Source organism: Pezoporus wallicus, unplaced genomic scaffold (assembly GCF_028554395.1).
Source record: "Pezoporus wallicus isolate ANWC-B61680 ecotype Strahan unplaced genomic scaffold, APGP_CSIRO_Pwel_v1 contig_3486, whole genome shotgun sequence".
Classification (NCBI taxonomy): domain Eukaryota; kingdom Metazoa; phylum Chordata; class Aves; order Psittaciformes; family Psittacidae; genus Pezoporus; species Pezoporus wallicus.
Genome location: NW_026642292.1, coordinates 8,747,787 through 8,775,060, shown reverse-complemented (window position 1 = coordinate 8,775,060; position 27,274 = coordinate 8,747,787). Strand labels below are relative to the sequence as shown.

The 27,274-nt window shown below is 39.9% G+C and overlaps 2 protein-coding genes across 8 annotated transcripts in view; one reads left to right on the top strand and one right to left on the bottom strand.

The window, feature by feature from the left end:
* Nucleotides 1-5,969, bottom strand: part of STRN3 (striatin 3) — a 63,097-nt gene extending 57,128 nt beyond the window's left edge. For 2 of the 6 annotated variants that reach the window (XM_057428664.1, XM_057428663.1), the window contains exon 1: nucleotides 5,490-5,967. In XM_057428664.1, coding sequence (XP_057284647.1) covers nucleotides 5,490-5,804 — 315 coding nt within the window. In that variant the 5' untranslated portion in view covers nucleotides 5,805-5,967. Of the gene's footprint in view, nucleotides 1-4,837; nucleotides 5,159-5,489 lie in introns of those variants that run through there. The other 4 variants (XM_057428662.1, XM_057428661.1, XM_057428665.1 and 1 more) reach the window with 4 other exon arrangements.
* Nucleotides 5,179-26,681, top strand: AP4S1 (adaptor related protein complex 4 subunit sigma 1). 2 transcript variants are annotated; one of them, XM_057428674.1, is made up of 6 exons: nucleotides 5,179-5,320; nucleotides 12,768-12,969; nucleotides 14,510-14,596; nucleotides 15,513-15,581; nucleotides 18,731-18,742; nucleotides 26,277-26,681. In XM_057428674.1, exons 2-6 carry the CDS (start codon nucleotides 12,832-12,834, stop codon nucleotides 26,403-26,405), a joined length of 435 nt encoding a protein of 144 aa, XP_057284657.1. In that variant the 5' UTR covers nucleotides 5,179-5,320; nucleotides 12,768-12,831; the 3' UTR covers nucleotides 26,406-26,681. The 2 variants fall into 2 exon arrangements, with proteins under 2 accessions (XP_057284657.1, XP_057284656.1); XM_057428673.1 differs by lacking the exon at nucleotides 5,179-5,320 and adding an exon at nucleotides 5,988-6,116.
* Nucleotides 26,682-27,274: the final 593 nt, after the last annotated feature.

Here is a 27,274-nt window from a genome sequence, read left to right as displayed (position 1 = left end):
AATTTCTATACCTATGCTACTTTATACTGAGAAAAGTTTTGTTATAGAAAAAAAAAGTATTAAGCACTCATATACTTTATTATTTGAACAAACATTATTTATCTGTATGAAGAGGTACTTCTGCACCCCTGCTACAGTAAGCACCCTAACAACTTGCACGAACAGAAGTTAAGCCATTTCAGACATATATATTATCCACACTCCTGAAGTATCACAAATAAGAACAACGATTAACTTTTTACAACCTACTTCATTTTACTTTAAGTATCCTGTTTTGTTTTGGGTTTTGTAAAGGCTGCTTTAGCAGTTAGTTAATAAATACTGTCATACACCTGGAAGACCCAATGAAACAGCAGTTTATCAATTATGCATATTTTCCAACTTCAACCATCTAGAACGCAATCAATGAACAATGCATGTGGTTAAGATACACTGTGTATTTCACATCTGCAGCATTTGCATTTCCTGCTTGTAACCTTTGCATGTTCTATCACAATTAATGCCCCTGACACCAATCAGGGTTTGTTATTTAGGCAAAACAGTATCAAAACAGCACTAAGTGTATTTTCAAATGATCAAACCAAAGCATTTCAAAGCTACCTCACTGGTCATTACAACATAGGAATGGCTCTGTCTGCCAGACCAACAGACCACCAACCTCAGTATGTCACTTCTGTACCACCGTCAAAGAGGCAGCTCCATGGGAATAGCACAAACCCAGAAGAATAAACCTCAGAAAACATTCCAAATTTTTTAAAAAACCCTTGTAAATGAAGTGTCCTAAGCCACAGTATCTCTGACTTTAGATACCCCCAGGCATTTTTCTTCACTGAACTCATCCAAACACTTTTTGACTCAGGGACATTTTAGCATCTATAATAGCCCCCTCCACAAAATTCCACTAATTCCAAAAAAGCCACTGTTTTTTTTTTAAATACTTAATTTCACTTCAGCTGCTCACTGAGACACACCAATCCTTTCCTTAAACTAGTGACCATTCTATAACCCTCATAACCAATTTCACTTCCAGTCTAGCATCAAAACAAATCATTTGTTTGCCAAAAACAAGGTGAAGTCTGTGCTATCAGAAGAATCAACTGTTCCTCCAACTTTTAAGAAACATACCCAGCATTATCCCTCCTGTCAAACTTGTGAAGTACACCAAGCTACATATAGCCAGATACATCTACAAATGATTCTTGCTACACTTTGTAAATGATGAAGCTTTGAAAAATGCTGGAATACTGCATGAGTTTATCTGCATGGAACATGGTCTCATCTAGCTCATGTTATTAACATATTACATATGTCTACATACTTACAGTTACATGTAAAGTAACTAATTTAGATAATTACCTCAAATCTGTAAGATTACCAGGAAGATACACTTTTCTATTTAAGAATATGCCATTGGGATGTAATTCTGCAATACTTAAGGGTTTCCAAAGTTCATACTTTAATGAGCTGCTCTCCACCCCAAAAAGAATAAGAAAATAAGGCATGCGAGTAGTTTAGTTTAACACTTATATAAAGAACACAAAATGTTAAAGTAACTAAATGCTCCCATAATGTCACTGAATAGTTGGAATAAAGAGCATTTGTAAAATTAGATAAATAAGGAACATCAGTTGCATGTCACTAAAGCCATCATTTTATATTACCATTGAATCACAAAATAGGTAGGGTTGGAAAGGATCATGTATTTACCACCTGTTAATGCTGTTTATGCTGAAATTTAATGTATTTTCTTTTGAGTATGTTTCTTAATTATTCCTCCTATTCATTAAAACATTTGGAAGTAGCATCTACTGCTAATTCTCTCTCAGCACATTCCTGTGTGATTTTGAAGTATCTTAAGAGTACTCAATCACATCTTAATCTGGTTCAGAAAACGTGAGTAAACTGCACAACTGCAACTTTAGCCTAGCCTAGCATCATTAGCCTGCAAGTCCCATAAGTGGAATTCTATTCATTTCCGCCTCAAAAAAAAAGCTGTCTGATGAGAATTCCTTTTTGACACAACTTTATCTTCCTTCTCTGAGTTTCTATAGTGCACCTCCAGTGTTCTCCCACCCACGTTTCTTTTTCTTTTAGTAGACTACAGAGTGACTTACCTGCTAAAGGAAACAATTCTAACAAATACATACCATCCAGCAATATGGGCTTGCTGAAACTCCTCTAAAATGTGTAAGAGTCTTAGAAACCTAACTGAATTTATCTCAGTATAACAGCTACCAAGACCAAGGTAGATCAAAGTTACAGTTAAAGTTACACAATACTGTTACAGTGAGAAACTTTCTTTTAGAAATAGAGAATAGAGAACAGACCCAGACCCAGAAGTTAAAGCGATCAACACACTATGCAAGGCCAGACTACTTCCTTTCAACACAGCAGTGAGTAAATGCTGAAAAAAGTTACTGTGGCAGCCAGTATTACAAGTGAAAGATAAAAAAGTGTACTACAGTTCAAGTACTACTCTTCTAATATTTGACAATTCTATACTTCATATAGATTTGCAGACAGATTTGGCAAATAGTTATGTTGCACCACTTGAGCACACAGGAAGAACAGCCATACACCTCAACCATTGGAAAAGACAGTGTAAAATGATTAACAGTTAAGATTCAAAGTCTGATATGACAGACTTAAGTCTACTAGTACTTCTTCAGATTCAAAGCTTTGAGACCCTTTGTCAATTTGGCTGTAGTATAAACCCCAAGATAATTCAGTAACATGTACTTTATTTATAAAAATGTGTCCCATAGACCGGGAGAATGACAGAACAAGAAGTTCATCACAAGCTCCAAGAAAGAATGAATCGCTACTGGAGATCACCTCCCCTTGCACCATCACCCCATACACAAAGAGCACTCTTACTAGGGGTGAGCAACTCTTCCAGTCACTTGAACTAGACTGGGGAAAAAAAAGGCGGGGGGGGGAGAGGGGAGGCATGAAGGGAATCAGGATTCCCATTAATTTCATCATTAATTTCATTTTCAGGACAGGTAAATAGAATCACATATATTGTTAAGTCATTTGGGGTTCCACATACTTTCTATAAAACACTGTTTGCAAAGTTATCAAGTCAACCTAGAAAAAACCTGTAACTGCCAGCACTGAAAAACATTTAGAGTTTGCTGTCATGTTAAAAGAAGGAAGAAATTACCTGCATGAGGAGAGCTGCGTCTAAAAGAAACCAACTCCTACACTTCCATATTAATTAGCTGTCATGCTACAGAATTTGCATTTTTTTCCCCTTCAACCGAGGAGGCCTCATATCATGACAAAACTTACCCTTGTACATAGTAACACTGTCAGCAGTTTCAACAGACAAAACCATTGCTCGTGGTCCAAACTATTAATGCTTTATAAGTCAAAAAATATACTGGGACTTTTCAACTCAAGTTGTAGAATGAAAAAAAAACAAAAAACAAACCAAACAGCCAACTAAACCCAACCACAGGCCTGGTAAGTATCTCTTCCAAAAATACTCTTAACGCATTCCTGTATCAGTCTTCACCACTGCACAGGCTGACATTTAAAATCCAAATGTAATGCTCTCCCCCTTTCTTACCCTGGGCTTCCAAACTTATAAAACCCACCAACCTCATGCATACGTACTGTGCAGTGATTATGTTGTCATGACCTGAAGCACCCATGAGGCAGAGTGAATCAACACATATATACCCAGGGTCAGAATGACTGCAGCACCTTCAGAAATAATCAACTGAAACAGCATGGCCATGAATAACAGCAGTTACAAACAAAAGCAGCAGACTTGGCAAGCACACATCACATGGTGTCTAGAGGCCACTTGAGTTCACAGCAGCACTTTTTTCAGTCAGCTAGAGCTTTCCAAGTCTCCCAAATGAGCTTTACATTAGAATACAGAATGCAGCTTCATATTAAAGCAACAAACCTATATATAAAACAAATCTTTCAAGATTTTTTTTTTTTGCTAATGAATGACACTAAACTAACATATAAACATAATGCTAGAACAAATAAGAAAAAGTCAATTATTCTCTGCTAAAAATGTCCACCAAACTGATTTCAAAAACAGCCATTCAACAAGACTTAAAATAAGACAGCCTGTAAGTGAAACATCATCATATTTCCCTTGTTGGGTTTTTTCAATTCTCTCTTAATTATAGTTGTAACAAAAATAGTGCAGATTACATGCTTATTATAGAGCTGAGAAGTTCTGAATTAATTGCCCAGGCTCAGGTATAGTTTTTGGTTCTGAAATCTGACAGTAAATACCTCACAAACGCTGGCTGCTACTGCAGCATGCTACCAAAAACTCTAATTACAGTGCAATTTGATGGAATGTCACTCCAAGACAGTAAACATTCACTCAGTACAAAAATGGCCAAAAATTCTTTGGAAGCAATTATGTTTCTTAACTGTCACTGTCACATTTCTGTCCTACAAAACAGTAACGACTCCTATACAGATACCTCACACTCAGTGGATTTTGCAATGTATACATAAACTTGTAATAGTCTATATATTGCTTTATTTTTATGTACAAATGTAATTAGTAGAGACATCCTTCCTATTACTGAAAGTGAACGTTAATGGCAAGAGAGCTATACTGGAACTCCAACACTTACCCTCTACCCTGAAAAATTATTCAATTTTTGTTTCTAAGATGAAGTTTATATTTTTATGTATATTAAAGTGAACATGCTGAAGACCCATCAACTCCGCGCAATTCTTCAGCGGGTGTTCCTCCCATTCTTTGAAATCTCCAAAGAAACGAGGCAGAAAGCGAGCACACGCACCACCTGTCTCAAACCGGAGTGACTGGCCAAGTCCCTTCCTTGCGATTTACCTGAACACCCTTTCCTCGTCCTCTCCCTGCTCGGGAGGCAGGCAGTCCTGCCTCTTGGCAGCCCTCTCTTCTCCCCCAAAGCACCTACTCGCTGAGCTTCGGGGAGGCGCTAGTTCTCCCAGACCCGGAGGCTCTTGCTCCCGATAACCTGCTCCCAGGGCTGCGGAGGCCGCCGGCCCGGAGAGCCCCGGAGTCATTGTGCCGAGGGAGACGACCGCAGCTGTCACGGCACAGCCCGCCGTGCCGCGGGCGGGCGGGGAAGAGGGCCAGCAGTCCCACGCCGTTGCAGTGCACGCCCGTCCTTCCGCGGCCGTCCTTCAGGACCTGCAACGCGCGGAGCAGGGGCTGCCTCCGGAGCCAGGAGCCCAGGCGAGCGCCATGCTAAAAACCAAAATGGCTGCCCCAGGGAAAGAAGCCCAGCTCAGGCTGTGAGGGGCTGCGCCTTCGCATACCCAGCCTCTTCGCTCGCCGGACGTCGCCAAGGTATCGTCTCCAAGCCACAGCGATCGGCTCAGCCTCAGAGGCCCAACAGGCTCCGCTCGCCCGCGCAGCTTTGCTCCCGCTTCCCGAGCGCGGCCCGGTCCCCAGAGCCCACCGAGCCGGTTCCGGCCTATGCCTCGCTCCGCACGGAGCCGGCCCTCGCTCCCCGTACCTGAAGCTCGGCCCGCTCCACCTCCCAGTGCGCCCTCTCCATCTCGAAGCGAGCCCACTCATGCTGGATGTAGTGCAGGATACCCGGAATGGTGTAGTGCTGGGGCCGGGACAGCTCGGCGGGGCCCGCTGCCTCCTGGCCAGCCGGGGCCGCGGGGCCCTGGGGCTGCTGCTGTGACCCTCCTCCGGCTCCTGGCCCCACGCAGCCCCCACCCGACTGCAGGTTCATGTTCCCACCCGCCTGCGGCGGTGGCTGCTGCGGTCTCGGGGCGGCCGCCATCCCACCACCTCCTCCGGCTCCAGGGTGCTCGTCCATTGTCTGCGGGGAGCCCTCCTCCTCGTCCCGCGGCTGGGGCCTGGAGCAGGGGCCAGGGAGGGGGTGAGCGGAGCTGGCTGGTGAGGAGGGGGGCGGGCCGGGCACGGGGAGGGGGGACTGCGCCGAGCCGTATCCGGGTGTCAGAGCAGCGCCGAACCTCCACCAGCCGCCATTACAGCTGTCGGCCCACCCACCCGCGGCCGGGCGGGGAGGAGGAACGACGCCGCGCATGCCGGGAAATCGCTCCCCTCGGCAGCCGGCCTCCTCCTCCGGGACGGGCAAGCGGTGGAGTGCGCATGCGCGGGAGGGGAGGTGAGCGCTGTGCCCTGGGGGCGGGCGAGCGGCTTTGGGGGGAGGCACACCGTCTCCCAGGGGACCGGCGGGGATTGAATGCTGAAGCCTCTCAAACTCGGCGCTGTTTATGGTGCGCTGAAGTTGCCCCGCAGAGGGGTGGTTTTAGAATGGAGTTCTTAAATTTATGGCGTATCTCTGGAAGTTGACGCGAGTGGTCATCTTTATGATGTCTCAGTGATAAGGCACGTGTGTAATGCATTCCCTCCTTAAGCAGGGGAAGTGCACAATGTTGGCTATCCAAAAGTGTTTTCCACATGAGGAAAGGTTTGCCAGAAAATCAGTGGTTTATTTTTGCCTTTATCAGCTTCACATGTGATGACAATGCTGTATTTGGTGCACAGCTTGGGTAGGGTGAAATTGCCTCAGTTGCAAAATGAAGCTCTGAAATGAAATATTTACAGATTATCATCACAATCTATTTGAACTGAACTGTAGGTCACCCATTGTAAGTCAGGTAGGAGTTTGGGTTTGCCTCTCTTCAAAATATTTACATGCTGTACTCATTCAGTAAAAAATTGGATAGTTTCCTAAACAGGGCTCATGCTTGGCAGAGCTGGAATTGTGTTAATTACTGAAAAAAAAAAAATACTGCTCATCACAGTACTGGTATTTCCTTTCTGTACTAATCTCTCCTCAGGTGCATATTGACATTTCAGTTGATTTGTTCAGTCCTTCCTTTTTTGCCCGTTAAGTCATTTCCCAATAGAATTTCATCCTGCGGTCTTCCTGATTCCATGCAGATTAGCCCATCTAAATTCAAAGCCTTTCCACCTCAGCTGATTTTTTTCATTGTCTACTGACAATATCAAATCATTACCAAAAGTTAAGACATGTAACTAGTTTAGCCTTTTTTTTAGCCCCAGTCTCATGGGACATTCCTCATTCCTGAGTATATGGGAGTTACTGCAATTTAATTCTGTTTCTATATTCAGCCAGTATTTTGACAACTCAGTGGCAAAGGAAAACTTTTTTACTCTTTCCTTCCTCCCTGACTTCCCTGGATTAATAAGGTTTCTTTTTTAGAATCCCTGATCCTGAAGTTGGACACAGTACTTTATTTTAAAGTCACATGGACATACTTGTTTCATCTTTGGATGAATTTTAATGTGCACAATAGTAAGATCTAGAATACAAAAATTACTGTTACTGATAAATGTTAACACTGCATGTGATTTTTGTTAAAGCCTTGTCCATGATCATAACAAAAGTAGGAAGAGCAAGGGTTTAGAGTATGTGAGCGGTGTTTGTTTGCTCCATACTTCTGTACAATAAATTCATAGCCAGGAAGCTCTGTAGGCAGATCTGTATCTCAGAAGTATTCGTTCCCATACTGTCATCTACTTGTGCCTCTACTGTTTAGCCATTTTTTTATTCTCATTAATGCTTTCATTCCAGTTTAACCGTTTGTTCTACACTTAGTACACACATAAAGTGCGTTTAAACCTATGCATCCAGAAACCCAACTTATTTAGAGTTGGACAGTGCAGTAAATTATAGTTCTATCTAACAGTTATTTTTTTATTCTTCTTTTATTCTGGTGAAGCAGTTCTGTAAAAACTGTAGTGTACTTTTTTGTTTGCTAGAGCTGGTCTCTTATTTACATTTTAGCTGAGAAGCCATAGAATATTGCAAAACATTACAGTGCAATAACTAAAATGTTTCTAAACCTATGGACATTGGCTAGAGTTGTTTTAGGTTGAGAGACGAGTCTAATTTGAATGATAACTGTACTGCAAGAAGTCCCAAACTGAGGTTGTGTTTCTTTTTTTGTAATTTATGTGTCCGAGTATGTATTAATATTGCAGAAATCTGTGACAAAATAAATTAATGTTGATGGCTTGTATCTACTGAGGGAATAATTAAAATCATGTTTTAAGTATGTTTTCTATTACTGCATGTCTAATCTGCTGGGTTGGCCATGTTAGACACTTAAGATCTTTTTATCTGCAAAACAGGTATTGCAGGCTTTGCCTCTTTAAGAGGTCTCAACAGTGTCTAAAAAGAGAGCTTTGACGGGTGTGACTCAAAAACAGGGACAACCTACTTTGAGGTGTCTGTTGCGGTTATGCAGCCTGCAGAGCTGGCATGGCCTGGAAGCAGTTCCTGACCCGTCATGGTTTCTGTTTTGGTAATCTGAAGTAAACCAGGCAGGTCTCAGGTTGTCCTGAAATACAAGGCTAGAGTTAACCTATACATGCAGGGGGGACAAGCCTGATTGGGACAATAAAATCAAGAAGCATCCATGTCTTTATGAGCTGAGACCTTAGTCTTCTGCGTATGTGCTGGTTTAGAAGGAGTTAAAAGTCATTGTATTCTAAGTCATCAATGACTACGTACTCCATTAGTCTGCCAGCATGAGTCACACAAGCCAATCGTGATACCAGTTTTCTCATAGATATTTATCTGTGAGAGATACTTCAATGAGGGTGAGATCTAACACAGTGTAATAGTGCATATTAAAATAACAGCACTTAAACTGCATGTTGTTTGTGTGAATGCCAGATCATCCTTACAGGAGAAATATTTTGTGAAGGAAATAAGAGAGTGCTACTCTGTCACTCTGAAAGGTAATTTCTCTTGAAGGAAGGTTTGCAGTTTCAAGACTTTTTACATCTTCCTCAAGTGATACCTTCTGAGATTTTTGCTTCTAGGGAGTCTGTAGGTATTTTATAGATTTCATATGCTCAAAGAATATACTGTAAGCTATTCTGGATAGAATTTCTAATGCATGGTTAACTCTGACAAGGAGAGCTGGACTTGACAGTCCATCAGGATCATGATAGTTCCTTCCAGTCTTCTGTTCCTGAGTGCATTTGTGATGCAGATAGCTATCCAGTGACCTGGAATGGGACAGCCTATTCATTTCTGACAAACAGCCTTCAGATAGTAATGTGTTTTCTTTACTAAAATGAGCAAAATAATGGCAGAGATACGAAAGGTTTGCTTCTTGTCACCAATTCCCTTGAACCATTTGATTGTGTATGCGTAAAAACATCATAATGTGTAGGTATGTTGATACACATGTGTACATGAGAATGCACAGAAAGCACTTAAGAGTCATATCAGAAGAAATGGAGCTATCTTTGTAAGCAGAGTATTGATTATTTATCTCAAAAGGTAGCTTCTCAAATACATAGAACTTGCAGCAGCCTTCCAATATCTGAAGGGAACCTATACAAGGATGCCAGAGAGGGACTCTTCATCAGGGATTGTAGCTGTAGGAAAAGGGGTAATGAGTTCATACTTAACAGGTTAGATATAAGGAAGAAGCTCTTTATTGTGAGGCTGGTGAGGCACTGGAACAGGCAGCCCAAAGAAGCGGTGAATGCTCCATTGCTGGCAGTGTTCAAGGCCAGGTTGGACAGAGACTTGGGCAACATGGTCTTGTGTGAGACGTCCCTGCCCATGGCAGGGGGGTTGGAACTGGATGATCTTAAGGTCCTTTCCAACCCTAACTATTATATGATTCCAAGGAATGGGAGTTTCTCTACCCACCATCATGCACAGATTTGCTTTTTGTGTGTTTTTTATATTTTATAAGTTTCTTTACAACTCACATGTGCAAAACTAATTTTAACATGTTGTCTGTATCTGGAAGCCAAGATGAAAAGAGAAGAAGAAATAAACTTTCTTTGTTAGAAACAAAACCCAGTAATTTCCTTATTTTTTTTTTTCTCTAAATTGTGCAAGCAAATGTTTTTATTTCTACAAGTTTTGGTTTTTTTTCAGAATTATTTTATTTTAAAGTACTTTATTTAAAAAAAAAATACCCTTAAGATATTTTTAACACTGGTGTTATTCTCAAAGTTAGAGTTCACAGCTATGCTTGCATGCTTTTTGTAAACTAAAGTAAAAATCATTTGTACATACAAATTCACTCCAGTGTTTTGCACAAAACTGTGTGCTTGTGCTGACACATGAGCAAGACTTTTGTCTAAAACTCTGGAGGCTATTTTTGGGGCTGGTGGGAAAGTACAGAAATGACCAGTGATACTAGTGGACCTATTTCCTACAGCTGTTAATCACCTCTTCTAATACTGTGACTAATGACTGCCTCAGAGATTACAGATAACACATTGGAGTACTACTGTGGTTCTGCTGTCATTACAACATGATTCTTCTTTTTTTTATATCTATTCTGAGTAAGAGCATCTGTGAGGATTCAGAGTACTGGTCTAAAGTATTTTCATATGTAAAACAATCCAGGCCATTCATAAGAATACACAAAGATACAGTAGTTGTAACATCAGAAAGGGATTAAACATGTAGAAGCATTAGCTTAATAAAGGAGTAAATAGTTAATAAAGGGGACAATCCTGCAATAGCATCCATATATATCAATTCTTCATATATTTTTTGCCGTTATATATTGCTTATCAGTAGCTCAAAGTACAGGAGCTCTGTCAGTGCTCTTGGGGTATTTTTACTGTTGCACTGTCAGGTCTCACATGAATACCTGCAGAGATGCTACACCTCAGGTTTTACTCTTCAAGGATGGCTTTCTGCAACTTGCTGATTTCTGAGAACAGGGCTTACACTCCCCAGTACCATTTCTGACTAAATTATTAAAATAGCTTGGAAACAACTTGTTGAAAATAGAGGACTATTAATTCATGCTCCAGCAGTACCAAACATAAAGGATAAAACTAAGAAAAATTAAAAGGTGTCTATGTTGCTGTCATTATCTGCTTAGCTTGGACAGACATGTTTTGCAGTTGGTATGAACAGCTTATGTAGCTTTTGGTCTCCCATGTCTGAGCTTGCTATTTCTTTCATTAAAACGAGAGGCAACGTTTCTTAGTTTTTTCCTCTTTCAGACCACAGCCCTTTTAGAGTAGTTTTAAAGCTTCAGGTTTCTTTTGCTAATGAGGTTGGCCCTTGGTTGAGTGCCTCGTAAGCTGGAAGGAGTCATTCATTTTTATCCTTACTTAGAAGGTTTGTATCAAAAAATTACTTAGTCATCTGGCTGTTTTACCTTTCTCTATGCCTCAGAATATTAAGATATGTCTTCCTATTGCAACTGTAACTTGGGGCAGCAATGCAAAATAGAATGGGGGGGGAGGGGGGGAAGAACCACATATTGAATACAGAGAAGGTGATACAGAAGGTACTCTTCCATTTAGTCAGATGTCAGCTTAAGCTGCCATCCGACAATGAAGATCCTATCATAAATTTCCATCTGGGCCCTTTTTTGTCTTCATTACCTGGTTCACTCTTTATTGGAGACCAACTTGTGCTGGTTCAGAAGCCTGGGGTGCAGTGGACCAGCCATGTGCCCCACTGCAGCAGTGCTGGCTGGCATCCATGACTCTTCTGTCAGAGCAAATCAACAAAAGCGTGCTCCTGTTCTTGATGTGAAGAGACTTCATTATGCCTGATGGAAATGAGGAAGCTCTGAGACTGCCATGATTCCAAGCAGATTCTCTTGTCCTGAGGATTGATCCTGGAATTCTGTTCACCGCAGGTGTCACTTACTTATGAATTCTCAGTGTCAAGTCTAATTAGTGAAGATACATTTGGTATAGAAATCTAAACTTTGTATATGGAGTTAGCACCCATGAATAGTATATAACCAGTTTGTTCAAGTTGCTAGTAATATGAGGCAGCATCTATGCAGCTTGCATTGTATAAAATATCAGCATATGTTTAAATGTCTGGGAGATTGCTGCTTCAGAGACCTATTTTAGGGTTTTTATTTTTTCTGCTTTTGCTTTTCTGCTTCAAGATACACTGTTTTTACATGAAGAGCTACACTGGGCTGTTCTGTGGATTCCTGATAGGTTTTTTTCAGCTTGGACTTTCTCACAGGAGCTGTGAGACGCTTAGGAGAGAGTATTTGCATCAGGTAAGGAGCGCGTCTTCAGAACTGTAATAAACAGCTTTTGCGGTGCTTGCTGTGTTTCCAACGCATAAACTTCAAGAGCATTTGGCCCAATAAATCTGTGATCCACATAGGGAGACAGATGGAAAACATTACAGTGACTGTTTATGGCATTAAAGAAAATAACCCAGAACTATTTAAAAAAATTACATCTGCAGCTTACCTTTTTTTGCATGCCTTTCAGAACATGAAAGATATCAGTTGTTCAGCAAACAGATTCTGATACATGCTGTGCTCTTTTTAATAGCCTTTCTCATTGTACATTGCATGTGACATTTATATTCTAGAACTATTTCAGTGGCATTGTGTGGATTAATAATTACTTAGATTGAGTGAGATGAAGCTGTTTTAAGTAATTAACTTGAACAGGTTTCTTCTTAGCTATCAAAGACCCACACTTAGTCTTTATGATGTGCAGAATCTACCTTTCACTTCAGTGTGGGAAATTAGATGGGAGAAAACAGCTGCTCCTGGTCCAGCTCAGGGTACATGCTTTTACTACCGATATCTGAATGTTAAGAAGGCTGTCACTCTGCATTAAAGAAATGGTCATGTGTTGTGGCCCATGCGTTTCCCTTTGTCTTCTCTTCCTTAACTCTGACATCAGGATAGTATGAATGAAATTGTTAAATCTCAGTCTTAAATATGTGCGTGCCTAGGCTGGCTAGTTTTTAGGAAGTCTTTTATAACTCCTATGTTAACTCCTATTTTTCCTTTTTTCCTCACAGAAATACTCTCCTTGATTCCTGCACCCCACGTTCAGATCTTCTGCTGAGATCAACAAAACCAGAAATGATAAAATTTTTTCTTATGGTAAACAAACAAGGTCAAACAAGACTTTCTAGGTATTATGAGCATGTAGAAATTAAGAAACGGACAATGCTGGAAGCTGAAGTAATCAAAAACTGTCTCTCCCGTTCAAAGGATCAGGTGTGTTTTGTAGTTCTTCCCCTAGCTGTTCTATTTATTAGCTAGGTTGGAAAAGACCTTTAAGATAATCAGGTCCACCCATTGCTCCAGGACTGCCAAGTCCACCACTAGACGAGGTCACTAAGAGCTTCCTCTGCATGGTTCTACATCTCACATTTTTCATGTCAATAATTCTGAAAATACATCAGTTTCCTTTCCAAGTCATTATTTCATTTGTACCCATGAAGAAAAAGATTGTATTTCTACATTATGGTTTCAGTCCGTTGAACTGTTATTCTGCGTTGAATAAATATGTTTTCCTGAGGCTTACAGAGATTTTGGAATTTTGTGTATCACTGCATGAAAGTTCCTCCTTTTTGTTTGAAGAAGCTCAGAAATCCAGTAAGAATTTATTTTATCTTTTTACTGCTTGTCTGGTAGAGATCAATAGAGAGCTATTGCTGCTGCTTTGCTGGAGGGTAGTAAGGATACTACTGACAGCTCCAAGTTTAAACAAAAAATTTATGAGTGAGGATGAAAATACTATCTGAAGCACAGGGGGGTTTGGAAACACAAAATTTTAGGCCTGTATTAGGCATTTTTATTCAAAAGAAGTGTTCACAATTTCTGAAAAAAAAAGAAAGAAAACCCAGAAGTTGGAAGATTTCTTAGATGAAAGTTGAGATTTTCATGGCTCGGTTGAGCCATCAGCTCTTTTAGAAAAGTACCAAACTTCACGAACTGTTAATGGCACAACACATTGACTTGCATTGGAGGAGAAATCTGTAACTTGGATTGTGAGTGAAGATTTTGGGTTTGTGTTCTGAAGGCAGCTTCCTTACTTTTCATTAATGACATGTCTTTGAACAGTGTGAACCTCATTCTAGAAAGCCTGAGGAAAAAGTAGCAGTTCCTATGAAATACCTTAGTTCACAGACTTAACAGTGGCTAAAGAAATGAACCTCTTCTGCACTGCTCTTGCAAGGGCATCTCCAAACTGAAATTTCACCAAAGGAACTAACGGCACGCTGTCATTTCAAGGACTGAGCAGAATGATACTGAAAAAATACAGGCGGAGGCATCTTGTAAAGCAGCGTTTAACAGCACCATCTGCTGGCCTCTCTCCCACTGTAAAAGACATGTTAATTTCCCTCCTTGGGTCTGGAAGTCTTCATGCTCCTAATATTTATATAAAAATATTGATCATTTTTTAAACATGAAAATGACCTTCAGGTTGTCCCTTTTGGAAGTTCTTCCAAATGAAAGTTTAGGGGAAGGATCAACAGCCTTATAACCCCAAAACAAGTCATTTCAACTCTGTTCCAGTTTTTCCATTTAAAATACAGTAGCACGTTTTCTGTCAACAGATGAAATGTTTTGTGTAATAGATGCCCTAAGAAATTTCTTTCAAGTCAAAATTCCATGGTGGATCTTGAGAAATCTGTTGTTCTTTGTGGGCCTTATGAACATGAAAGCATAGGCTCTTTGAGCACTCTGTGCTTAATACTGTTGTATACTTAAGTAGCAGCTATTATATTTTACTTGTTTTGTTTCTGCCTAGTGCTCTTTCATTGAGTATAAGGACTTCAAGCTGGTATACCGACAGTATGCAGCCCTTTTTGTAGTTGTTGGAATCGACCACACAGAGGTAAGAAATTACATACCCTCTGGAAATGAGAGCTTACAGTGATTGTTATGGTCAAGAGCTCAAGTCTGCTTCTAGTATGGAATTTTGCAATAGGAATTAGAGAATTTTAAGGAGTCATTGCAAAAATAATAAAAAATCTATGAAAAAAAGGAGGTATAAAAAAATGTGGTATGTTGGACTTCAGTCTGTAGCAGCAGACTGAACTGTTATCATGAGACAGTCTTTCTGAGCCTTGTGCTGATGCTGCTTTCTGAATTTGATTAAATGTAAAATTATGTGGGGTAGTGTTTCTCAACATATGTTACCATTACAGCCAGATCACCTGTCTTATTTATGGTGATTTCCCAACTGCTCACTGTTTTAACCTCCTTGGCCAAAGAAAATCCATGCTGTCAGCTAGAAAGCTGCCAATTTACTGTATTTAAAAAATGAAAAAAAAAAAAGGTATCTGAAAAATTACAAGTGCTGTTATTTCATACGTTCAGGCTGAGCCTGCAAGGCTTTAGTGTTTACATTGATTCCTGGTAATCAGAAATTAATTCAAAGCTTACTATTGAAGACCTTATCAGGGTGGTGTGGAAGGTAGCTGCTGACTACCACAGTGTCTTCAAGTCAGAGTTTTAATGCTGTGCAATGGGGGGCAAATTCTTTTGGCTTTGCTACAAAGATGGCCACATCTACTACTGCAGCATACCCTGGCTCTGTGCTGCAGCTGGCCAGTGTGACCTCCGCTGCGTAACCACATGGTTACTTTATCTTCATCCCATGGTGGCCTGAGCTTGTGTGCTTTATTTTAGTAGGCTTTACTATATTTTCTAGTTGCTTTTCATGCAGCACTAACTGAAATAGCACAAAGAATATGGTTACCTTTTCTAGCTATTTATTTGCTCTTCACTTGTTTTTAATTTAATTTCAGAATGAGATGGCAGTATATGAACTAATTCATAATTTTGTGGAAGTTCTGGACAAATACTTCAGCAGAGTGGTGAGTTGAATTATTACAAAACAGTTCTTCTCTTTCAAAGCTGATCTAGTATGAGTTATACCTGCTTATGGTAAGGGGTTGGAACTAGATGATCTTTGAAGTCCCTTCCAACCCAAACCATTCTATGAATATGTAATTTCAGGGAATAAATTGAAAGAGAATTTATATTTTTTCCATATACATTTAGAAGTTTGAATACTTCAGCATGAGCATTTCTTCCAAAAAGAAAAACCCAAAAACCAAAACACACGCACACACAAAAGCAGTATTAGTTGATTCTTCAGAAAAGTACAGATGGGTTATAAAGCATCAATCAAAGAATATCAGAAATATATCTGTTAGAAAAGCATGCTCTTATATATTTATATTCAGGGGTTTCTTTGGCTCACCTACTCTTAAATTAGCCACTGGCATTATGTACATTTTAAAGAAATAAAGAGGTTTTTATTTACAGCTCTTTTTTTGCAATTCAGAGCATTATATTCCCTGAATGGATTTCATTTATGATAAAGATGGTGTAGACATTAAGCAGGGAGCTGACATCACTCTCAGTGAACAAGATCAGAGGGATGGAGCACATAAAACCTCAGAAACGAGTCTGTACTTGTGCTCTCCATGTTGTTGTCATGCAACAGTGGATACCAGATAAAACAGCTATTATATAGGTAGTCATTTCAGTGAGGATTCAACATCAGGCATGGCTCCAGTTAAAATGACAGTGCTCCTTTGGGTGGGAGATACTTTTTGTTTGCTTGTCTTTACAAAGGTTGAAAACACAGCATTATGATCCTGCTACCCAATATGGGATTTGTAATAATTTTGCTAGAAACAGATTTGCCCCAAGTCACAGTTTGGCACAATTTTAGTGCAATTGCAGCACAAAATCTATGCTGGAATATGTTGGATACCCCCCTCATGGTCTGTAACTGGTTTTCCAGTCCTAGTATTGCAGCGGATGTGCAGAGCCCCCTCTAAGGAATTCAGGGACACACTTGAAAAAGTCATCTGCACCCTTCACTGTTTAGATGCCTGGCAAGTGTTTTAGGCTGTTATCTATCTCTACTAATGTCACACCAGCCTGTTGAAACTGATGGTACTAACTATATCACTTTCTGACTGTACTAAGTTCAGAATTTACCTCTTAATTGTTTCGATGGCAGTCCCAACCTCACCAGTGATAACCAGGAATGGAATTTGATTCCTGACAGCACAGGGAAGAACAATAAAGTTTAGTCACATCTTGTTTATCTAATTGAGCCAATTGTTGCCAACCATTTGACAAGTTTTATTTTCCTCACTTGGGGCAGAGCAAAAAATAGATGTATTTCTTATACATATAAATGTAGTGCATATAACTCCTTGATCGCATATATAACCCAACCACTGCTTAGAAATTTGCTGAATTCATCACACCAGAGCTTTTTGTACTGTCCATCTCATTTCAGGTTTGAAACTAGGGGAACTGAAAAGGGGGGTGGTTAAAGAAATCTCATGCCATTCTGTGGTTCTATTTTTGATAGCATATAACATGATAAATGTCAGAGCACTGAAGAAGAGGGCTATAATTCTAGCTGGTGTTTCTGGCAGAAACCACAGAGCAGGAAAGTATAAGTCTGTAGTCTCATGGATTAATGTTTAAGATTTGCAGAATTTTAGCAGAATCCCAAATTATGATGATGACAGAGACAGAACTCTGGGAAAGGAAAGGACATCTGTCCTGCTCTAGAAGGACATTTTGTCATCTATTATTTTTAGGCTTGTGAGCCTTAAACGTTCTCACATACTCTATTTTTATCTAATGGAGTTTACAGAGCTTGAATTCAGATATCAGAAGAAACATTAACAGAATTAGGGGGAAAGCTTTCAAAGTTGCCTGTGAAATGGAATTCTGAGTCCTCTTCACTTTTATTACGGCTACCCAGGGAAAACTCTGCGTGCTGTTCAGAATACATATTCCAATGTTTTCAATTACTTCTAAAAGCTGAGTTAAACTTAAACTGATCAGGCTCTTAAAATACAGTTTTTGTGACACATGAAAGATTTCCAGTTGAAGAACGGCAGAGTCGCTCAGCAGAGGCCTGTAGACTACAACTAGTCCAGTTCAAAGCATCTTTAGACCATAGAAGTAGTAGCAATTTTACCAGTGGGAACTTGGCCTAAAACCAGGGTTAGACTGTGAACTGAAACCATGTTAGCAAACTAAATTCCCCTGGTAGCAGATAGATTCCCTCTTTCAGCAGGCACTGAGGCAGCTCCACCCCAACTGTGCAAGATCTTAACTGCTGAGGCTGTGATTAATTGTTTCTAAATTTAGACATTTAACTGAGGCACTTAAGTTAGAAGTTTGGTCATCCTAAACTCCCATGACCACTAGGCAGGGGACGGATGAGTATCTCGAGAAAGTGAGTCATGCCTCAAGAGTGCCGAGTCAACTCTTGAAGATAACCATCTCTTGTGTTGACTGCAGGGAGACCACAAGGGCTTCTCACTCAGACATTTTGGTTAAAGGAATAAAAATACTTGGGGTAAATCCAGGCCAAGACTAGAAGGGAAATGGTGACTACGTGACTAGAAGGGAAATGGTGACTATTGCTGGCACTGGAGAGCAGTTAGAAGTACTAAGGGTCCAAAGCCTGGAGTTGCCTTTCCTCTCCAGTATATCCAGCCACAACTACTACAGCCATATGTATATATACAATGTCTAGATTTTACTGTTGAAATGATCTGCAGCAACATTTTAAGCTGTGTTTTTATATAAATTGCAAACTTGGCATTAACATCCCCTTTTTGCAGAAAGAAGAGAAAATAGAGGTCTGGAGTTAGCACGATTTGCATTGCTGGTTTTCCATCACTTACTCAGATGGCACTGTGTCTATTCAAATTGTTACTTGTGGGTGACCTTCATGTTTTTTCTAAGTAAAAATTTCAGAACATTAGCTTTCGTTACAGAGGCAGGTAATGCATCAAAGGTAAAGCAGTGTTGCAGGAAAAGGCATGTAATTTTACAGTCCAGAACAGAAATCTGAATTACCCTAAAGTTTTGTGTCATTAGCAGATAGACTTCAAAATAAAGGGATGAATAATGCTTAATGCCTATGAGATGAGAGATCAAGCTGTAACTAATGGTTGTCTCACTCTTTTACTTGCAGAGTGAATTAGATGTATCCTTTTCAACATCAGAAATCCATTTGTCTGTTTCTGGGGTATGTTCCAGTTCATAGCACTGGCTGTCATAGTGGCTGTCATACAGGCAAGACAATGCAGAGGTTTTTCAAATTTTGCACTTACAGTAAGTGGCACCATTTTGGCACCTTTCTGAAAGCATGGCTGATGTTTGTGCGGGTTTCTTGTTCAAATCCTAACTCATTGAGATAAGCCTGGTACCATTTAAAGTAAGACAGGGAGAGTTTGTTTAGAGAGAACTAGGTACTACCTAGACATGAGAGATAGTGTTCTGGGGGAACTTTCAGGCTTACTTAATTATTACTGCAAGGTTTTACTTTTTGCTTTAAGTTTACAGTAAAATAGATGCTGAAATGACTGCCATAACAAGAACTGAATGTTACAGGTATGTCTTGAGCCAACTAGCAGTAGCATCATTGTAAGATTAGGTTTGTGCTTTGATCTTGCTTCATGAAAGTGTAGGTGAGATTTACTTTCTGTATCGATGGAAAAAGAGAAAGACCTGAGAGGAGGAAATTTAGGAACCCAGGCATTGCCACAGATACCTTTTACCTTTACCACCCTTCTCCCTCCGCAGCTGTATTTTCATGTGTATGATTTGTAGGGTATTAACTAATATATAGATATATATATATATTTTAAATGAACTACAACCAAATACAAATCCTAAAACACAGTCCCGAACAGCTAAACACAAATAGCAAGTAAATAACATACAATACTAAATTCAAAGAAAATTAAACCTGGAGAATATAGCACAGTCTTCCAGTCCCACTGCCTGCTCACTCTACTCCAGCAATCCTTATGCCTCTGTTTGTTGTTGGCTAAATGCAGATCTACTGGTACAAAGAGTTTCAGTTACGCACCTGAAATACAGTTGCCACCCTGGAATCATGTAAATTACACACCTGAAATACTCTAAAGTAATTTAGAATTAGTACATACAAAGAACATAAAAAAACCTGTAAGTTTTTTGTAATTGTTTTACTCCTTTACTAAAAAAAATATGTAATTTCATTTTTTGTAAAATTTTTAATGCTTGCTATATGCTGGAACTGTTTCATTTACTGAGCTTATATAGGTATGTGTGTATATACTGTATGTATGTGTATGTATACTGTCTCTATTTATTTCCTTCTTGAAATTCACAAAATACTGTGGTATTAATATAACACTCCTAAATTAATTTGTATTAGAATAGAGCAATAAGGAAATTTCAGGATGGAGGGACTGTTAAGGTCTCTGAGCAATTCTGTAACTACATTTTTGTATTCAGTTACTCTAGTTAAGGATTAGAACCATTTGTACTTGTGTGTGAGCTTTGCTGAATTAGAAACTAACGTGATGACCTGTTCAGTAATTATACATAAAAAGTAGTCCCCTGTGTTACCATATGGTATATTTTGGGTCTGCAATTGCCCGATTCTTTTTCCTTTAGATTGTTTGGAGTAGTGACGATACCAAATTCTGCCTCTGGTCATCATTTTCACACTGAGAGGAATTGCCTGTAGGTGTATACTAGGTTACCACCAGTAGACCATTTAATAGCTGAGAAAGGACACTGTATATCCAAGAGCTTCTGCACACAGTGTTATTCTGCACTGTTTAGAGAAGTTGTATTATATACAACTTGTTGCAGTGGGTGCAATATGGTGTCTGAATGATTCCTGTAGAGGTTCATCTTCTACACGGATCTCATCTGCATGAGAGTGTGAATATAAATATTTGGAAAACAGGAGTGCGCATTACTATCTTATTTGATAAAACTGGAGATAATACTGGAAGAGCTCATGTCTGATGCATCCGTCTGACATGTATGATGTGAATGATGCATGTATTTTTTCCACTTAGAAATGCATCTTTCTACATTATACATTTCAGGAACAATTTTCAAGTTAAACATTTTGCTTTACATACGTACAGAAAATCTCTTTCATTTAGGAAGAAGAGCTTTTCATAAGCTGAGAGGAGCTCAGCTTACTTACTAACCTGAAATAGCTGAAGTGAGGTGCTCAGAACATTAAATCTAAAACGGAGTTGTAAAGATGAGGTGGGTTGTCCAAGATTGTATTTATTTTTTATACAGCTTGAACAGCAGCCCCTGAAGAACAATGTAAGATCTGGGCTACAAGTGTCTTAGATGTTAATGCAGTGCAAGCAATAATCCATCAATATGCCTTTCATAGTGTGTAAGATAATATCCCCATCTGGGATTAAACCATTTCCTTTGCCAAATAGTCTTTTGATAACTCTTATATTCAGTACAGAGAGTTTAGATGTAAAATATCTGATGGAGGAAGTACTGTCTAAAGGTTTGTAGCAGTTAACATCAAGTGTATTTACAGAACCTTTGTATACACAGTATCTATCTGGTGGGAGACTGTCACCATTTCCTGTCTCTGCACTATTACTTTTGTGTACAGATCCATAGGAAGTTTATTTCAAAAGTAATAGTGGGTATTCTCTATAGAAAGTAGTGTTTACTAACCTGAAAAAAATAGTAGGAAATTACATGAAATCAAACCGATGAAAACCACATGATAATCATTAAAGGCTATTCACCCATGCACAGGGCAAACCCCAGTTAAATCGGAGGCTGAGACCATCACACAATCACCCCCGTGCTTTTGGCAATGCAGCCCCTCCTATTAATGTGGGATGCCAGCTCTCATTTAGATCCAAAAACCGAGGTCACCCAGGATGCTGCATCATGTCTTGTGTCATAGCCTGAATCTGAAGTCAGCTGTCAGGAAGGGAAGGGCACCTTCTGCACAAGGCAGAGAGTAGGTCCCATCTGAATCCTGCCCAGCAGGATTCATGTGTAATATTTATACTTACGGGTGACACAGGTGTGTGTGTGATACTAACCAGTGCATGGACAATTGGGAACTTACCTCTTCTGATTAGCTACTAGTCAATTAAGTAACTACTTTAACTCCAGAGTAGGCATGGGGTTTAGAGAAGCTTTTATGTGTGACCTGTAAGGCATTTAGCCATTAAATGATGTCCACTTTCATTCACATACTTAAGGGTAGCTGTGACAGAACAACATAACATTTCTAAAATTGTTTGGTTTGTTTTTAAAATACCTGTAGGTAGTGCTGTGGGACGCAGTACTTGAATGGGCAAGTACTGAAACCCCAGTCCTGAGGGTGTTGTTTCCTAATGTGTTAACAGCACTAGATGTGTATGACATGAGTGGGTGGGATTTTCTGCAGCTCTTAACGCTCCAGCTTGCATAGGCCTACTTTCTTAGTGCGATGATAACAATGAGATTGTAAAAATGCCATAGCTCTGAGAGCTTCTAAAGAGTTTCTAAGGCACAGAAAGTTGATTTTTCTATTGCTTGAACTGGTGAAGCAAAACTTACTTGAAGACACATTGTTAACTTACAGAAGAAACAGATACTTACGTTCCCCTTGTGGGCGGGAAGGGGGCAGACAGGGTTCTCTAGGACCAGGCATTTGAAGAATGTTGTCTTGATCCAAAACCCACATTGCATTCCATTGCAGCTAGCTGCTGCTCATAAGACAGATAAAAAGCTTTGATACAGGGAATGCTGCATGTTAATCAACTGTGTTCTTCTGTCACTCTCAGAACCCAGTGCATTTAAGTAGTAAGAAAACGGAATTAATTCGTTCTGAGAATTTGTGAGGATACACTTCAATCTGTACTGTAAAATAAGTGGATGCAATGCAAACCTATAAGGATTAGCTTAAAACTGTTCTAAAGTATCACAGAACTTGAAGGCACCAGTTGTCTCCTTTATAAAGTCAGCATAGCTGTTCTGGGAAGAAATGGTCAGAAAGCATCAAATGGGTTTCAGTGCCTAAAATTGGCCTGCCATTAGACAGGCTAAAAGGTAATTGAAGTGAATGTTAGCAAAGATAAAGTCAGAATGTGTGACTTTAGATTAAGAGAAGCAGCTCTAATCTTCGGTTGAAGATGATAGTCTAGAATGGAAATCAAAGTTTTGTAATGCTGTGTATTCAGTAGCAAAGTACCTGTGCTGTAATCTACAGAGCTTTTGTTTGGGCTCCTGGGTGTGTTAGCTATCACAAGGTGTTGGCCACACTTTATCATCTCTTATGCCTTGACACACCCTTAATTACTTGCCTGGAAAATCCTGAGGTATCTTAAGATGTCTCCACATGAGGAAGGTATTTATCACATGCAAGTCCTGAAAGTGCCTTTTTCCTTTCCTTCCCTCCTTCCCCGCTTAACTATCACCTATATAACACTTACCTCCTCTTAGTATGTACGTGCCATAAAAACTCCGTGATAGTAGAAAGTATTGTTGATGTCTTTTAATAAGGGAAACTCTTAAGTTACCAAAAGCCAGCAGAAAATACCAATTGTAGCAGGTGCCATTTACTTCTACCATGAGGTACACAGCCACAGTGGCACAGAGTGAAATCTGTAAACGAAAGGCAGCAGGGACTCACCTTTGCCTGGGCTGCCAACTTGTGAAGAGCATTTCCTAGCTGGGTGCTCTGAAAACTTTCATTACAGACTTTTCTCTGCAGATGAAGAGATACATGTGTTTTTATGCATACTTGTTTTAAAATCCATGTTAGCCTCTGCATAGATCTAGTGAAAACCCCTCAACCCTCTTCTACGGGCAGCCAGGATTCTTACTGGAAGCAGGACCTTGAATGACAGCTCTGGGTGGAGCACATGGCAGCACACACATAGAACACAGCTTTTTCCTGTTGCCAGTTGCTCAGACTGGTTTGCTTTGCTGCTTTTCAGCTCAGCTGGGTGTGGATCCGTGACTTCAAGGCTTTAAACCCTGAAATCTGGGGTCAGTTGCCAAACAAGTGGGGGGGATGCAAAGGATCAGAGATGCACTGGGAAGGGCATTCAGATGTAAACAATGAAGCAGTGTATGTATAAAGACCATAGAACATAGTCATGAGACCTGCAGGAAGGGTGGAAAAGCCAAGGTGTTCCTTGTAAAATCCAGGTGTTTGCCAAGCATGGTAGAGGGAGGTGGGAGGGGAAATGAAAGAAGGAGCTTTGGGACCTTCCAAAAATCAAGATGGTAGATGTCTCTAGAATAGTGTTAGTATCCCCATTCAAACTGCAGGTGAAGTCAGTGGTTCTGGAATGACGACTGTACGCTTAAGGGGTTACAGATGGACAGAAGTCATACACAGCACTATGTCCTGTAATGGGGTAAGCCACTCTTGAAATAAGCAGGAAGGCCCTTGCAGGGGAACTGATGTCTCATTTAACCATGCTGGGTTTGAGCAGAACAGCTGCAAGGTACTCAGTAGTGTGAGTGCAGTTTTCCTTTGACATGGTATCAGGTCTTTAGGGAAAAAAAAGGGAAAAAAGCAGTGCTAAGTGTGTTTTCTTAAACAAGGTGATGCAGAGAAATTGATGGGAGTGGGAAGTTACTGCATCATCACTGATTCACTCTTACAGGTTTTAGATCTTTGGGACTCTGAAAGGAGAGGTAGGAGCTCTTGCTCTGCCATGGGAACTGGAGCACAGTGAATCAGTGGTAGAGTGTAAAAACTGAAATCCAGGAGGAGCTGGCTTTATCACTTGTTGCAACGTGAATGGAATGTTACCTACCTTCACTAACAGATCCTCTTGCTCTGTGCCAGAAGTGAAGTAAGCAGCACCAGCAAGGCAGTTTTCCTAAAAATTCTCACAGTACTGGAATAAAGAAATTCTAACTTCTTAGATGAAAATATTTGTGTAAAGGTCGATTTACTTGAAAAGTATGGTACAGGAAGAAATTTGTCTGAGGTCTTTAGTCTGCCAAGCAAAGTAAAACTACCACCTTTGTCTCTGGAACCACAGGAACTATTGAAGTTTTAAGGGCAGTACTGCTCCTCAGTAGTGAAAGGCACGGAGATGCTCAGTGTTACTTCACTAGAATCTATTTCTTGAATTCAGGCCTAAGACTCTGCTTTCATGAGCTCATGTTGTTGCAGCTCTAGTGGTTTAAGGTGGTGTCTCCCCACCATTTGAATTTACCACATAGGAAGAACAAATACATAGAAATATGTGGCTCCTCAGCTGTTGTCAGGTACAGCTCAGTACTGCCACTGCTCCTGTGGTTTGGCAGAGCATAGGGCAGACTGCTGTGGTGAAATCCACAGACCTTGTGGGATAGAGCGGTCCTCTTCCATGCCCAAATCGCCTTCAGAAAATGAGATTGACTCTCCATCATGCCGAACAGAAGAAAACATTGATGCCTTTAAAAACTTGGTGCTGATGCTTTTAAAACCAACTCTGCTGGTTAGAATGAAGTCTACTAACACAAATATAAGGACCAGAGCAAAACCAGGCTGCCTTCCCGAGCTCAAAACATATCATAAGAAAAACAGAATAATAGTCAGAGAAGGCCCTCAAGAGATTCCTATCAAAGTTGGAAAAAAGTACTGAAAGTTACTGCAAAGCATTGTGCTAACTCCACTGCAGTAGTCCTCAATACACAGGCAAGAACTAGAAGGAGCAAAATTAAGGCAAAGCTGACGTGCTGAGCACAGCAAAGAACACACTTAAAGAGCAGCAGCAGGTGGAGAGCAAGGCAGAGGAAGGGTTATTCATGCCTCTGTACGCACACACGTCAGTGAGGCACAGCAGATGTACGCTGCAGGCTTTTTTTACTATGCCTGTTTCCACTGCAGCTTCTGGTGGTAAGTGGCAACACGAGAGGCCTTTTTCACGAGTAACCCTTTGCAGTTATCAGTGGATACACTAACGATGAATGTATGCATAAGGACACCTGCCAGGTAATGCTGGAGCCTGTTGTCTGGCTTGGTTTTCTTCAAGACAGATGCTATTAGATAAAGACACATGATTATGGACAAATTTAATGTATCACAACAGCACAAATTCATCATTTCAAGTTATTTTCCTTTAGGAGTATATTAGAGATTATCATTTGGAAAGCATTTAAAATAGGGATCATTCATTTACTTTAACTGCTCTGAGATTTATTACTAGATCAATGACTCAGCTTTACTTATCAGCATATTCCTCTTAAGCTATTTTCAAGCAGATCCAATAGTCTTAGGAACTTAGGGTAGGGAAAAAAAAAAAAAAATAAAAAAATCAGAGAATCAAGTTTTAAGAATTTGGCTGACAGTTGGTTTTGTAAGGGGAAATGCAGAATATGGGCATCTTCCCATTCGAGGTTGTTAATCTTTGGGAAAATTTTTATATTAAAACAACATGTGGCAGACAGTAAAATTAACCATCTACATCTAAGTTCAAGTTCACCTTGCTTTTACTACTGTGTGGTAATCGTCCAGGCTGGGATACTGCTGGGGCTTCAGCTTCTCTACTACAAACTTTTGACACCCCTGTGGTCAGGAAAAAAGTGTCAGTTCATCTGTTGCCTTCACTCTATTAAAATAAACAACCAAATAAACTAGAATAAATTAAGAAACACCCATTTTTGCAAACTTTGAGTAAAGACAAAGGTGCCGAAGATTTTCTTCGTGTTATCTTCATGTTGTTCAAAATATACTTAACCTGAAACATTTCTAGATCATGTTCAATTTGGACAGAGTGCACATCATTTTGGATGAAATGGTGCTAAATGGTTGCATTGTGGAAACAAACAGGAACAGAATTCTGGCCCCTCTGCTGGTGCTTGACAGAGTGGCAGAAAGCTAGGAAGATGCAAGACTGACTAAAGCATTCTGCTAAGGATGATGAAGCCATCAAGAGCTGACAGCAGCGTTCTGATGCCATTAAGGCTGACTCATGCAATATTCAAATTAGTTGGAAAATATTTCCTGTTTCTCCTATGCCCAGTGTACCTAATGGAAAGACACAGCTATACATAAAGTGGAACCTTCCATTTCAGATGCAGCTTTCTTGACCCAGCAGAAGTCTTCCTGCAACAGTCAATGCTTTTTCAAACTGAGAATAAAGTAGTGGCAACTTGCATGTCTACGTGTCACTGAATTAGGCATTGTGCCAGGCCTAAGACAAGACAGAAAATATGAAAATATAAATTCAAAGTTTCAGTGCTTCCTTTAAGAACCAACTCCATTTATTTTTATACAAATGTACTGTAAATTATAGTTCCATAACTTTTAGGACCACTTTTTTGAATTAGATCAATCCTTCATCAAAAAGCTACTTTCAGTCCCATTTCATTGTAAGTCATGGCTACAAAAGAAATGTAAATACAGAGGTCTGTGTGCATTTAGTATTCCTGTATAAGTTGTAACTGAAAGTATTTGGCAATTAAATATGGTAACATTAATAAAAGGTAATTACAATCAAAAGTTCAAACTTCTATCATGTTGGCTTCATAAAGTACACAAAACCTTTTCTATTTTGGCCACCAGTGTATTTTTTCTCTTATATATTCTATCCATGCATCACAATTAAAACTTTTATAAAAGATGAGTAAAAAAAGGTACTGCTAGGTACCAAATCAAATTTGCCTTCAGCAGGAGGATGTAGCTACACTAACTTGTATTCGCAGGTACAACACGCCACTTCACACAAGTCACGCAACCTGAGATTACTTT

What these genes read in the sequence shown, in the direction of transcription:
- AP4S1 (XM_057428673.1), top strand. Translation starts at nt 6,034, where the DNA reads ATGCCGGGAAATCGCTCCCCTCGGCAGCCGGCCTCCTCCTCCGGGACG. An exon ending in TCTCCCGTTCAAAGGATCAG is followed by an intron (nt 12,970 to 14,509) that starts GTGTGTTTTGTA and finishes GTTTCTGCCTAG; the next exon opens with TGCTCTTTCATTGAGTATAA. An exon ending in TTGGAATCGACCACACAGAG is followed by an intron (nt 14,597 to 15,512) that starts GTAAGAAATTAC and finishes ATTTAATTTCAG; the next exon opens with AATGAGATGGCAGTATATGA.